Here is a 15,997-nt window from a genome sequence, read left to right on the forward strand (position 1 = left end):
TTATCATTGAACACTTGGAATAGTGTACCATACTTATAATGCTTCCATGTCTTCAAGGTAAACACCATTGCAATTGATACGTATCTAGTATTAGTTAAATTACACATCATTTAGACACTTATATTGCATTAAATCAATGTAAAAATCATTAGAATTGTCCTAATTGCATATAAATAAAGAAAGTGGTGATGAGAAATCATAAAAAGTGGAATTTAATATAATTGTGTTATTTTTACAAGTAAAATGAAGAAAATTACGAACTTAGTGCTAAGTCCCAAAAGTTACAGCTCAAGCAAAAAAGATTAAATCAGAAAAGTAAAATTGAATCCTACAAGTGAGCAACAATATTGGCACTAAGCCACATTTTAAGAAACATTCACTGCAAGGAAACATCAAGTTCCATATTTGAAGTTGAGTATCAAGAGAAAACCTCCATGGTATGGAAACCTCCATTGTTGAACACCAAGGTGGTTGCCCAAGCTTGGAAGAAAACTCACTCATGAAGGAAACCTCCATGGCTAATCTTCAATAATAGAAGCTATAACAACACTTGATTTTCTATTAATACAGGGCATGTTCTTGGGACTCATACGTTTATTTTGTATGTTAGTTTTAAATAGAGAAACTCCCTAATTAGTTTTAGTTCTTATTGTACATTTCTTTGTAAAGTTATGGAAGGAGGAAAGCTACTCCAAGTTCTTATTGTATTCATCATCATGAGCAGCTAAATCCTTCCTTGTTTAGATTGAATGTAACTTCTAAACTTTGTATTGCACTTGATTATATATTTGTTGTGTTCTTCTTTTACATGTTGGTTACTTGATTTGTGTTGAACTCTTTGGTGACTTGGCCAATCATTATACCTCATCAAAACTAGATGCAAAGACATCTGATCTAGTGTTTAGATCCAATCAAGTATCATAATGCTTGACATATAACATACATGGATATGCAACTTTAGTTGGTTTAAAGAATCTTGTTCTCAATGCAAGAGTTCCTCTACCTGGATGGGGACATCCTACATTTGACACCCTTAGGTTCTAACTCTCATACATGAGGTTAGATCTATAAGTGAAGCGTACTTCCAGGAACACTAAAATAAAGAACATAATTTATAGATAATTAAGAGCAATATAGTGGAGTTAAGAAGCCAAGTTCAATCCCAACACCTTAATCATCATCACCTCTCTCAAACTTAGTTTTAATCTATTTTAACAATACCAAACCAAACCATTCGTTCTTGTTTTATTGCCAAACTCAAGTTAGATTATAAATTACTATTTTAGTTACCAAATCCCTATGGATACGATCTTGTTGTTCTACAACTGACCCTATGCACTTGTTAGATATAAGTTATACCCCCAATGGGGTAGCAACAATAACCAACTCCAAGTCATGAATAAGATAATTCGTCTCACTAGTCTTTAGTTTCCTTGAAGCATATGTCATTACTCTCTTTTTTCTTGCATCAACACACAATTCAATCCCAATGAGAAGCGTGACAATAAACTTTAAAAGGTTTACTTGTATCAGGAATTTAAAAAACCAGAGCATTTGTCAACATTTCATTGAATTTTTGGAAACTCTACTCACACCTATTTGTCCATACAAAAGGTTGATCTTTGTAGGTTAATTGTGTTAAAGTTGTTACTATCTTAGAGAATCTTTCTGTGAATCTTCTATAGTAATCAACTAAGCTCACAAAACTTATGATCTCAAACACATTCTTAGGATGCTCCTACTGAAGCATTGACTCCACCTTGACATGATCTATTGATATCTCTTGAGTTGATATTACATGTCCTTATAATTATACTTCCTTCATCCAAAATTGCACTTTAACAGTTTGACATAACTCTGATTCTCGCTTAAAATGTTAAGCGTTGTCTTGATATGTTTAACATGCTTCTTTTGAGTTTTTGAGTATATAAGAATGTCATCTATAAAGACTATGACAAAGTTATCCAAAAAAGGTATAACCTTGTTCATGTAGTCCATAAATAAGGTTAGAGTATTTGTAAGACCCGTGAAAATTAATTAATTAAATAATTAATTAATTAATAAATGCGGGTAGTGAGAGCCTTTATGACATTAAATTCTGATATGTATAATGTGAAAAAGTACTAGCTCAAATGGTTGAGAGTACTTAATTGTGTGAGAGGACTTGGGTTTGAGTCCTATGTATGCCATTGTGTGTTATTTAATTTATTATTATTAATGTTAATAATATGCTAGATTGTGATGAATGATAATTTAATCCTATACTTATAGGAATTATCATGAAACATAAATTGGTTGAGTGGTTGTGCATTGAGTTGTCATTGACATGGTTAAGGGTTTAAACCTTGGTAGAACCAAATTAAGATTTCTTTTTGCCAATTTTACATTTGGCATGAATGTTAAAGGTTAGAGAAAACCCTAGTTGAATGGGCAGCCAAGGGAGGCTGAAAAAACAGCCATAATGGTGCTTGAATGGTAATTACAAGCATCATTAAACCAAATTTGCGTTTTTGGTCATTAACCTAGCATTAGGGCACCATTAAAAGGCCAATTTTAGGTTAGAAGAAAGGTTTGCAGTGTTGTCATTGTTACATAGTAAGAGGAGAGCGAAATTGAGAGTGTGCTAAGAGAATTGAAAGCCTGTTTGGAGCTAAATTGTGGGAGCACTAAGGGAAGCTATTTTTTTGGGCCAAGAAGAACCATCACACATTCAAATTAAGCAAGGAAACCGGGTTAGGGGAACTGGACTATGCTAATTTTACATGTTTTAATTAAATGCATGATGTATGTATTGAATATATGTATGATTCCCCTCTGCCTTGATCAATTTTTGTGTTTCTAGAAAATCCCAAAAACTGCCTGGTGGGCTACTCGTACCCGCCAGGCGATGCATCCCAGTTTCAGTGTTTTCTAATTTCCTTTGAGGAACTGCTTGGCGGTGAAGCCCTGTACCGCCAGGCGACACAAACCTGTAACCCAGTTTCTGGGTTTCTTGATGAACTTCCTGGCGGTGATGAACACTCACTAGGCGACGGGAGTCAAATTGACTCGATTTTGATGTTTTGTGCGTTCTGGGGTGATTTTGATCGGGGGAAAAGGAAGTCCTATGTAATTATTAATGATGTGATGTGTTACATTGTCGAATTACGTATGGTTAGAGGTTCAATTCGATAAAATTGCTATGAACACCCTTTTTAGGGTTGAATATTAGGCGGTTTTGTGATTCAAGAATGAATATTGTAGATTGGTATTGGAACTGTGTTGGATATAGTTACGTTGGAATATATGGGTCTCATTTACCATGCTTAATTACGAAACAACAAAGATAGGCAAGGAAAAGTATCAGAAAATGGTAGAAGGGGGGTCACAGGTGCAAGAATTCTAGAAAATTGCCAGAAGCGCATGCACCGCCTGACGGCACGGGGCCTGCCGCCAGGCGCCATCGCAGAAACAACCCTTTTGAGTAGCTGCGAGAAGTTCTGGTGGTTCTGGGATTTTGGGAAAATTAGGTTATTGCTAATTGTGGAGTCAGAGATAATAATTGAGTAAAAGCCTTGGTGATGTCTTATGCAAGTTAGAAGTAAGAATTACCTCATTCATTCGTGAAGTGGGGATTATTATAATGCAGTGAATGCAGTAGAAGTTGGGGTGATGTTTAGTGCACGAGAAATTGAAGTAATGAGCTACTGGTGATATGATACAAAGGATTCATTGTAATTTGATCGTGATGTGAGAGGTAAAAGTTTGTAGGAATATATATATATATATATATATATATATATATATATATATATATATATATATATATATAACAGATTGAATGGATCCACTTAAAATTGTTAGCCATGGGATAGATCAAAGCCGTAATAAGTCTGATTATATTATGAACTGAGTTGGTACCAGTAGTGTCATGAATTAATTGTGAGGTTGGTGTACATCACTATTATAATGCATGGAATTAATCTAAGTTTATGTGTGGCTAAGGATTTTAATGAGATGAACTTGGTTTGAGAAATTATGGATGTAGTAATTATGATAGTGGTAAGGTAGTGGACATTATTACTAATATAAGATATGTTAATTAGACATGTCAAGTGAATATGTGAGTAAGGGAGTGAAATACAATACCTAAAATTAAAACAAAACCAGTACTGCGCGAGTACTGGTGTGGTGCCTGGCGGCAGTATGAGACCCGCCAGGCGAAACTTACCAAACAGAGGAGAATTGGAACGTGAGGCGCTTGGCGGCAAGCAGTGTTCCGCCAGGCGAAACCTGTAGGCAGAGTGGTACCAGAGGCGTGTGGTGCCTGGCGATACGTGTCCTCCGCCAAGCGGCCTGGAAGTATGATGTGCCTGACACCTCGTGATTTGTGTCATGCTATGGTGTTGCAACAGATGTGTGTTGCGCTTGCTTTGTTGTGCATGGTCTACAAGGCTTCTGTGATACCTTAAAGGTCGGCTTGCTGGTGTTCTTTGAATTATGGCTCGGAACGTATACCTTGAGTTGTGGCTCGAAACGTATCCCTTGAGTTGTGGCTCGGGATAGGGGTTAAGCACGTGGTATTCCTTGAGTTATGGTTCAGAATAACATCTTTTGAGTTGTGGCTCGGGATGGCGGATGAACACGAGAAACTCTTGAGTTGTGGCTCGGGTTGGCGAGTGTTGCTGGTGTGAGTGTGCTGGTTGTGGCCAATATGGATGGGTCCAGATAGATTACCCTTCTCAGTAATTAACTTACGAGTTTGGTAGTCTTGGGACGTCATGAACCAGATTCGTATTGGGACTCCACCTGGCGTTACAGTGTGTGATCCGTAGCATGGTTTCCCGCACGGGCTTTATTGGTTGTGACCGATAGGTATGGCAGCAAGACATCTTGAGGTACTCACTAGAAGACGTAGAACACGGTTAACATGGTGATGGCCATGTATTTATTGAATCAAAGGATGGAATTCCTTGTTATGTTGTATGTATATATGTATATTCTATATATATATATATATATATATATATATATATATATATATATATATATATATGTGTGTGTGTGTGTGTGTGTGTGTTTATTCTATTAAGCTCACCCTATCTACTTGTGTTTGGCAATAATCGTGTATGCGGTACACGTGAGCAGAGGATGTTGCAGGTGGATCTGGTGAGGCATAAAGACGAAGCATGGGCTAGTTGGGAGATTTTTATAGAGTTGTTTTATTATGCTTTATGTAGATTGTAATCATTGTTTATGAACATGGTTTTGTTTTATAAATGAGTTATATGTATTTGAGATACTTTTAATTGAAATAAAGTTTTAAATTTGTGGGAAATGAGGTTTTAATAAATGAAGATGATGTAATAATTCTATATTTTATTATTTAAATTCGTAATATCCGGTCAGGATGTTACAATATTCGTCACTCCAAAGAGCATCATCACACATTCATAGGACACATACTTATATATAAAGGTTGTTTTCTGCACACCTTAAGACTTCACTAGAATTTGGTGGTAGTCAAACCTCAAGTCTATCTTAGACAACACCACAACCCCACACAGTTGGTGCATCAAGTCATCTATCCTTGACAAAGGATATTTGTTTTTTATGATGAGTTTGTTCAGTTGTCTACCATCCACACACAACCTATAATTGTCATCCTTCATTTTTACTAGCACTATTGGTGCCCCAATGGTGATAGACTAGGACTGATGAACTTCTTCTCTAACAACTTGTTTATCTACTTTTTCAGTTCAACTCTACAAGAGCCATTTTGTACTGATCATGCCCCTAGCACTAGGTCAATAAGAAACTATATTTCCTTTTGTGGAGGCAACCTAAGTGTTTATTTAAAAAAAAAAACACCCACAAACTCTTCAACCACCTGTATTTAACCCTGCACATTCTTCTGCCCAACCTCCATATGTTTCAAAATCACATGACATGTTGTTTTATCCTTCAACTTGCCCAAAACTTGATGAGCAGACAACAACTCCAACTCCTTAGAGTTTGTGAACAACATAGTCTTTAATCACAATTTATAAGGACACGATTGGTATATATAACATTTATGTTTCTACTCTATATTGGTATTATTGTTTTGTTCTTAATGCTTGATTCTATCTGATCAATATATTCCTGATTGTGATTTTTAGATCTGTCTGGAAAGTGTTTCTAAAAATCTGATTTGAACAATGACACTTGATGTATTGTGATGTTAGGAATAGATTTCAATATATCAATTGCTTATAACATTTGAGCATGATGCTGGATAAATCTGTTGAATATGAGAGGAATCAATATTTAGGGGATTAATCTTATGAACTCTGTATTGAGAAATCAATATAAATATTTTTTGGGTGTTGCATCAACATTGGTATTTTCAAATGTTATATATTTATATTTATATTCATTCAAATTACAGACAAGTGAGATAGATGAAATTCAATCCCAGTTTCTTACTGAACCTTTTCTAAACTTTATGCTTTTAATGTATTACTTTTTTGCATATTTAGTGCTACAATCAATGACTAATCAAATGGATGTCTTTGTATATACACAAATTGAGATAATAATTTATTTTAATTGAATATATTCTTCATGAGATCGACACTCTTACTTTAAAGTCATTATATTGTAGTTGACTTTTAGTACGTTTGCCAAGAGACCAACTAGAGTCATCAAGAACAACCTTGAGTTCCATGCATGACTCTATAGCCACATGCAACTCTAGGACTCAAAGCTTAAAAAGAGGACAAAAACTTGACTTACTCTATTGGACTCTTTAGTTGAGTGCTTGCCTATAACTCATCACAAAGATCACAACTGCAACTCTTGATCGTCAAAAAAATGAAGAACGAATAAGATAAGGTAAAGAGAAGTCAAAGAGAGTTTAAAGAATTTGACGGTAGAATAATGGTGGTTTTAGAAGAATGAAATTTAGTTATTAAACCTTTTATATAAATTAACCTTTTAATATTAAAATATTATAGTGTTATAATTTTAATAAAACCACCAATACTCTTATATCGTTATATCGTTTTATAGGACATCAAAAAATATGTAGAGAAAAAAATAGTTACTTTAACTGATATAAATAAATGTTGAAAAAATATTATGGAACACCCGTGTGTGTACTTTTTTCTGTGATTTCGAAAAGTAATAAAATTATTATTATTATTATTATTATTATTATTATTATTAAAAATCAAAATAAATTAAACTTATAAAATTAAAATAAATTATAATTATAAAATTAAATATAAATACTTTTTACTACTTATTATAGACAAATGTTTTACTATTAAAAAATATTAAACTAAAAAGAAATGATCAAATGAAACATATCAATTTAGAAAAACAAACACTTAAAAAATAAAATTAACAAAATAATTACTTTAATTTAAAAGAAATACTTAAAAGATAAGAACGAGAAACAAATTGAATCTTTTATATAATATAATAGTATAAATAGTATAGATACAGAAGGTACTTGTTTTTTTAATTATATTTTTATTTCTTATTATCATAGCATAAAATCAATAGTTATGCCATGTGTAGTATGAATATATAATTAATAATTTCCAGAGGATCAAATTAAAACGGAGGGATTCACAGTATTAAATAATTAAATAATTTCCACATTTAAGTTATTTTTGTTTTGGTGAAAACAAAAAGAGAGTAAAACAATGCATGATTCCTAATCAACAACAGCTGTAATAAGTTGCTACCATTCTTGTTGTTGATAGAATTGAAAGAGAAAGGAAGAAAGAGAAGATGAATTTGCCCAAAATTGTGATCCAAATTCCATAATATTCCAAGGCTAGTTGACTTCTGTTTGTAACTGAAAGTTTGACTCTGTTTATATCTTCCCATTTATACGCGTTTTCTCGCAACCAAACCCGGAAGGCCAGAGGGAATCGTCGAGGTTCGACTCGTTGAAGATTTGCGAAAAGGCACGACCTTTTGAATACCCTTTCTTCAATTGTTTATTCATAGATTCATCTTTTTGTGTTTCTCTGAATTATTTTGAATTGGGTCCTCGCAGGGTCACGATGGCTGCCACCATGAAACAGATGTCTCTGATCGTGTCTTTTTTGGGCGTGGTGTCCTTCGTTTTGGGAGTTATTGCTGAAAACAAGAAGGTAACAATTCAAACATTCTGAATCTTAAATGGGAATGATATATAGAGAATATATTGAAGCATACAAAGATGACTTCATGGTTCCTATTATTATAATATAATTTGTCAAATGATTGTTTTAGTGGTTGAAGTATTATTTTTCTAAGTGTGATTCTGGAGACTTTCAGGACCTTAATATTGCAGAAAATTGATCTGGTCCTAATTGCGGGTTGGGGCACTTACAAAACCTTATTTTTTCATCCACAATTACAGTTACATGCCAGAATTTGAGAAAGCTTCTCCAATTTGATGTAGAGAAATTATTAAGATAAAATTCAGATTTAGTTGTTTAGTTGCATTTGGTGTTGATCTCCAAGCAGAATTGCATTTTCACCCTTAGCATTTATGTTTCATTCCAATAACCTGGGAAGCATAGATTTGCTTTGAAGGTCAACATGGTTTACTTGGATAAACTTCAACTTTGATGGGGGAATAACATCCCGAGTGCATCATGTGGAATTGTGTCAGTTTACTTTGAGTATTTTTTTATTTTATTTTTCAAAGAAAGTGGAAAATGAATCTGAAAATATCTTTGATTAAGAATTATGAGTGATTTTATTAGAAAATCTTTTCGTAGAAAAAGTAAAAATTTGAAAATGAATGATGTTTTTTATTTTTTATTTGAATTCATTATGTGTTATTATCATGAACAATGGAGTCTAACCAGTTCATATTGGTTTGCATCGCTGACCTCGTAACCGTCGGCAATGGCTTCGGATAAAAGTTGAAAATGAAAAAAAGTAGTAAAAATCAAGCAAGTTCTCTAAATCTTAGCAAATTGAAAATGAAAAGTATTTTCAGATAATAAAAACGAGAAATAAAGATAGAAAATGTGGTTAAAAACCAAACAACTCCTAAATTTCTTTGCAAATTTTACCACCTAGTTCTAAAACTATTGATGTTTAAGGTTAATAATATAATACACTCATTACAAAACATTTATTAGATAAAGAAATCGACAAGATTTGAAATCTGTGAAACACATGTTTTAGAAAGGGGCTAAACATATTTTTGGAACTGAGCACAACACTGTGGAGATTCTTTTTCATTATTAAGAATCATTATATAGTTTTGACTTCTCAAGTGCATTTCATATAAGAGAGATAATCAAATGGATTTATAACACATGATGCACATCTATGAGCTTATTGTGTCCCTTGTGTAAGCGTAATTGTTCTTTGCAGGTTCAATGTGATTTCTTTCTGAAGCTTGTTGTTGATTCAGCTGCTATTTTCTTCTGTATTGACCAGTGATACTGATTCCAGTGATATTTTTGTTATTTCATTACAGCCTCCTGCTGGAATACCTGTGACTGGTTTGAATGGTGCCTCTGTGACCTGCAAGTACCCGGCCGATCGAACTGTTGTGTTGGGATATCTTTCTGTAGCATTTCTTGTTGCATCCACAGTGGTGGGGTATCTGTCTTTGTTTTACCCTTACAAAGGAAAGTCAATTCCACAAGGAGTTCTGTTTAAACACACCACTTTCACAGTTTTCTTCAACATTTCTTTGTAAGTACTGCTTCCTGATCTTTGCTTATCAATTCTCATGATTCAATATGTTGTGAATGTAGAATGGTAATGGATGAACCAAGAGTAGTAAACCACCATTGTAAAATATAAGCAAAAGATTGTTTTGTTGATCATAATGACATTAGCTGCACTGCACTTGATATTGGGAATACCATGCATTCTATGAATGAACAAGTCATCACAGGAAATATTGGAGCCTACCAATGTGTGGATTCTGTTCTCATGTTTTCATAAATGACTTTTCTTGTATGCAATGGTGTATCTACATAGGTTCACTGCTGGATTAGCTGCAGCATTGCTGTTATGGCCAACAATCACCGAACAACTTCACCTGACACACAATGTACACCATGATGTGAACTATGAATGCCCTACAGCCAAAACTGGTCTCCTTGGAGGTGGTGCCTTTCTGTCCCTTGATTCATCTCTCTTGTGGTTGATTGCCCTTATGTTAGCAGGAAATGCTCGTGAGGACTTCTTCGATGAAGAAGGCAATGGTGTTGACAAGGGTGAATATGGCACAGCCTCCTCTGATAATTATTATGATGCTGATTCAGGATTGAAAGGGAGTTCCTGAACTGCACTTCTAAGAGTAGAAATAAATGTTGTTGCACTGTTACTTCTGTGGTTTCCTTTTAATATATCATTCTGAACCATTCACATCAAATATTGAAATGTACATACTTTAAATGTTTGTTCTCTGCAAAAGTTTGTAGTGATTAAGCATTACTGCAGAAACACATAGTTGTTTATAATTTGGATTTGGATTCCTTCTCTATAAATCTATCTTCTTTTAGTCCTTGAATTTCCCACAGTTTTATATCAGAGCTACCTTGTTATAGATGGATCTTTTTGTTTCCTTTTGAAATGTTTATGGTCTTTAAGCCAACTGGGGTTATCTGTGATGTAACAATTGTATCATTTATTTGTTGTGAAATGTATTGAAGTTGTCCTATAATAATACTGCAGAGAACTTTGTAAATACATACTGTAGGATACTTTTCGCAATATCATCTGATGATGTGATAGTTTTTATTTATCTGTTATCTTCAACAACTTATTTGAAAAAAAAGAAATATATCTTTCTTAAGCTAATACATATTTAATAACATGCAATGCAATCCTAACAATACATGAGTATCGAGCACGAGAATTGAGAAAAATTCAATAGTAAATAATACAATTATTAAATTTGTTTCTTAACCATACATATGAACGGTTTAAAAACAATATGAAGAATCATTATATCATTTAATATTTTAAATTGTTTTAAATTATGTTAAAAGAAATAAAAGTTCAATTAATAATTGTAAATTATTTAGTATTACTAAAAAATTTAAAAAGTACAATTAATAATAATAAATAAAGATTAAGCACTATGGGTCTTATCCTAATTCTGCAAGAATATATTCAACTTTTGACCACATGACACCACCGATTATGATTGACATACATCATTTGTTTGATCAATCTATGGAGAACGGATATTGATATTTTTTTTTTAGGAAAAGGTCAAAAAAATTATTAGTTAAAAATTGAGTAACATTTACTAAAATTAGGTGGACTTTTGCAGAAAATCCGATCCCCTATTATAATGATTTAATAGTTTCGACCCATAGTTAAATGCAATCCTTTACATAGGAGATTTCCATGTTGAAGCAGATAAATAGTGTGGAACATACCAACGTATGCACTGAAAGCCTTGCCCGTAGGATTATTCGTCTTTGAAGACCAACTACTACTACAAAAAAAAAAAAAAAAGTTGTCCTCATCGTGTTACCGGATACCACTATGAAACTAGGATATAATATGACAATTATGTGTTTAAATTTAAACTTCTTATTTAATCAAAATTTTAATAATTAAATATCTCTCTAAACTAATTATACTATTTGATATAATCCTTAAGATTTCTTTCTTTTTAATCTAATTTTTATATTTAGATTGTTTTGGGTATACAAGATTTAACTTCTACTTAAACATTTTGTCTAATCTTGTAGTCTTCACTTCGTTTGGTTCCTCAGTCCTTTGTTTGTATGATTATCTTCGCCGCCTATCGGTGTACATGCTAAAGAGACTTCAATGTTTAAATCAGTAATAGTTCGATTGGTATTATCAATTAATATTGTAATAAATGCCACCCAGCAATCTTATGTTGACTTATATTTACAATCTTCTTCATTGGTTTCTTATTAGAGTTGGTTTAATCGGGCTCAATTGTTTTTAAAACCTAATTACTATATGTTTAACTTATTTACAGTTACAAAAGTACTTATTTATCTTTGCCACAGTTTAGCGTAGCCTATCGTATGACGCCATTAAGGTGGTTGACCGATTGGTGATACACATATTTTCATATGTTCAATATTGCAATCTGAACAATTTGCTGATCGATCGCTGGTGCACAAATCTTCATAATCTCCAGAGTGAGCAATTGAAAAAAAGACTGCTCTTGCGAAAAAATACGGCTTGACGATCAGCTGGTCACCCAATAGTGTAGTAGATAAATCTAGGTGCAGTGTTTTATAGCTTCTACAATATTATACACCATAATTATTTTAGAGCAGTCAACCTCAATAGAGACTTTTGGTTAGTTGGCTGATCCACGACCAATCCCTAGAACTGGATCTATTCTATAAGCTCATACCTTTGTTCAGTGGGTGAGGCGACCTGATGATTGCCAATCGACGAGACATGATCACACCATCAAACATGGACTCCAACTAATTATATAAATTATTTTGAGATAATATCGACCAATTAACGTTTGGCACGCCAATTGGTCCATACAATATATATATTATTATTTTTCTATCACCTAAATATTAAAAACTTCGTAGTTATTTTTAATTTAAATTATGCTTACACTTTTAATGTTTGTAATTTAAATATATGGGAATATCGTTTAAAATTAAATTTTGTTATGAATTTTACAATTGCATTTATTACTAATAAATTTATTACTAATAAATTTAATAGTCGATATAAATTATTAAAGTAATGATTTTTTAATAGGTAATATAAATTATATTATTATTAGATAATGTTTAAGTAAATATTAATTATACTTTAACATATTTTTAATAAAACTAAAAAATTTTAAATCAATATTTATAATTATTAATTGTAACTTTAATTTTGTTTTAATATAACTTTTAAATATTTATAAATATTATTATTAGTTATAATATATATATATATATATATACACACATTTAATATCATTCATAAATTGATAAATCTAAAACTTTTTCAATCATTAAAAATAGTTTTATATTTTTTTACATGTTCTTTTATATTATGAAAAATATATTATATATAATTGTTATCAATATTTTTGTATTATTCTATTATAAATAATTTATTAATTAAATATACATATTTATAATTTTATTTCTATTATTTACTTACTTAATTAAATATTTAAATATAAAAAAATACCTGTATTTGTAAGGCCCAGTTTTCTGTCCTAAAGTTTTAAGGGCTGCCTTTAAGTTATTGGGCCTAAGGGCTGGCCCAAAGGATAAAACCACCTCAAAGTCTGTCCTAATTCACTCATTTTACACTTTCAGAATCTGCTCCCTTGGTGCTTAGAGTCGCAGCCGTCACTTCGTTAGGGTTTCAATGTTTAACCAGATTCAAGCCTAGCTCAACCTCGTTCTACTCACGTAAGTATTCCCCAACGCATAGCTTCCAATCTTTGGTCCTATTGTGTAGCCAATGTTAATGTTCCCGTAACGTACCCACTGTTGTTCTTTTTCTAGCTCCATAATCCTCTCCTATAGCTATGGTGTTCCTCCATTCAGCGTCAAAGTCTTGTGCTAGATTATTCCCAGGTACGGGAAGCTAGAACCTCGTTGTTTAATGCGATTGCAGGTTGTTTTGCTTGTATTTTTATGATTCTTGAACTGTTGCAGGTACGGACAGTGGTGGCGATTGATAATCTCGCCCAAGTGAGCTTGTCTCGCCTAGGCGAGGTGAGCATAGGCTCGCCCAGGCCTTCTCGCGCGAATGGTCACCTAGGCGACCCACTCAGTTTTGAGCAAGCGAGCGTCTCGCCTAAGCGAGAACGTGCATAAGCCACTGTTCCAGATTCATGAGCTCTCACCTAGGCGAAGGGAGCTCGCCTGAGCGAGAGTCTCTCTTGCCTGGGCGAGGCCCTTCAGCTTGAGCGAGGAGTTGGGCGAGGATACGTTCTGAGTTGGTTTTCTCTCTGTTCTTGGATGGTTAGCATGCGATTGACTGGGTTATTGTATAACGACATGATGAGGGTGATTATGCATGATTAAGAGAGGGTTACGTGTGGTGAATTGTGAGTTTGGCATGATCTCTTTATGAATTATACATGAGAGGTTGGATATATATATATATATATATATATATATATATATATATATGTGTGTGTGTGTGTGTGTGTGTGTGTGTGTGGTCACGAATTTTACATGAGCAACGATGGACATTGATGGTTAGTAATCCAGTGGCATGGTATTGGTATGAGAGGAAGCACTTTACTCATGGTTGGGAATAACGAGTTGGTAATGATTCAATATATGATAAATGAGGATTGGTTACAGATGCTGGTGTGAGGTTCCTATGCATGATATATGTATTTGTTACTTGGATATTTGTATATGTTTGGTATTTGGTCAGTACGTAATTCCTTGAAGTCTTTAGGTGAGACTTCAGGGTCGTGCTTCAGTGGTCGGGACGTAATTCCATGGCCCCTGTTAGTGGGTGTCCATGGTGGTGCCCTATCTATATAACTTGGTAAAGATTCAAGGTAAGGATTGCATCCTGACACTTTAAGGAGTCAGTTAGACTCATTTAGAGTGGGTTGACTCCTGTGGTGAGAGTAGCAGGAGGCCTGAAACTCATTAAGGTCTAACCTTGTGTGTGAGGGAATTGATTCATTGTAACACTTATAACACTTGTAACACATAACTCGGGGGTGAGCAGAGGTATCCACCACAAGTGCAAGCATCTGCTGAATCCGACCAGGTTATATGTATCCGGATGAGTCGAGTCTAGTCGTAGTGTATTAATTTAGAAGGTTATAATATGCTTGGGTGATGTACGTATATTGGATTGCGAAAGTATATCTGAATGCATTGATGAAATCTTTACGGCTCTAGCTTATCTTGTTTGTTTGTCTGGTTGTCTTATATGTGGCTCTTCTCTCTTTTGCGATGATCATCAATTTATTGATGGGAGCAGATGCGAGAGGTCTTCGTGGTCAACAAGGGAACGATGACTTTGCTGCTTAGCCATTTGGGCTGGATTTTCTACTCTGGGCTTTCTTTTAGGGCCACGGCCCATGTATTGGCTGTCCTTTAAACTTCCATTTCATTTCAGTTAAATTTTTGTATCTGGTTTAGTTTGGCATCGTTGTAAGTCTTGGTTCATTGTAAGGCGTTATGTGGAAACTCTAAGACTGCGCCACTATACTATTTCGTTGTGACATTTCCTTTAATTACGATTATTAATTAAATGAGGTGTTACATTAATGGTATCAGAGCAGTTCGTCCTTAGAATGACCTGAGGTTGTGGGTTTGTCATGCCTTGTAGGCGTAATTTGTCAAGTCTAGTCGAGTTTGTCAGTGAAATTAAAAGTTTTAAGAACAGAAAACGTCTTGATAAAGTGATGAGGGTGCACACTCATGACTAGATCAAAGATTGTTTTTCCTTTCTTAATTCTAATGGTTTGGGGAAGGAAGGGTGACAGACAGAAGGTTTGGTTGTCTGTAGATGATGGAGTGTTGCCTTGTATGTCGTAGTTTGTCCTGTTACGCCTCTGTGTTTTGTGTCTCGTGTCTGTAGCGATGAGGGAATGCAGATTCAAGCTCAACTTGACCTACTCACCCTTACCAGGATTGGTGGGGCCTAGGAGGAAGTCTCTTGTCTCAAAGGTGCGAAGATGTAGAAGATTGTATATTGATAGATGATGAAAGTTGAGTCTTGGTTTAGAGTGCTGAGAGATGATGTTAAAATTTAAGAAGCAATGCTTTAAGTTGAGAGAGATACAAGATCAAGTTCTAAGATCGTATACCACAAGTTTTACCAGAAGAGTTGAGTTCAGAGATTAGTGTATGAGAAAATATCAGTGTGTGTTCATGCGGCAAGGTTTGAGAAATCAACTTGGTTTTACATCTTGACAATGTCTAAGATTCAAAGTGGAACAATGTGGGAGGTTTAAGGTTAAGGGTGGAGGCCATGAAGTGTATAGGGAAAGCAGACGTGTAGTTGGAAGCTTATGGGAGGCAGAGCTTTGAAGATCAATTAAGTATGATGATATGATAGG

General features: G+C 34.0%; 1 protein-coding gene across 1 annotated transcript; it reads left to right on the top strand.

Moving 5' to 3' along the window:
• Window positions 1–7,649: 7,649 nt before the first annotated feature.
• LOC114195686 lies at window positions 7,650–10,513 on the top strand. Its single transcript, XM_028086231.1, has 4 exons — window positions 7,650–7,940; window positions 8,033–8,129; window positions 9,458–9,678; window positions 9,970–10,513. Exons 2-4 carry the CDS (start codon window positions 8,040–8,042, stop codon window positions 10,274–10,276), a joined length of 618 nt encoding a protein of 205 aa, XP_027942032.1. The 5' UTR covers window positions 7,650–7,940; window positions 8,033–8,039; the 3' UTR covers window positions 10,277–10,513.
• The last annotated feature ends 5,484 nt before the right edge of the window (window positions 10,514–15,997 follow it).

This window comes from Vigna unguiculata, chromosome 8 (genome assembly GCF_004118075.2).
Source record: "Vigna unguiculata cultivar IT97K-499-35 chromosome 8, ASM411807v1, whole genome shotgun sequence".
Taxonomy (NCBI): Eukaryota; Viridiplantae; Streptophyta; class Magnoliopsida; order Fabales; family Fabaceae; genus Vigna; species Vigna unguiculata.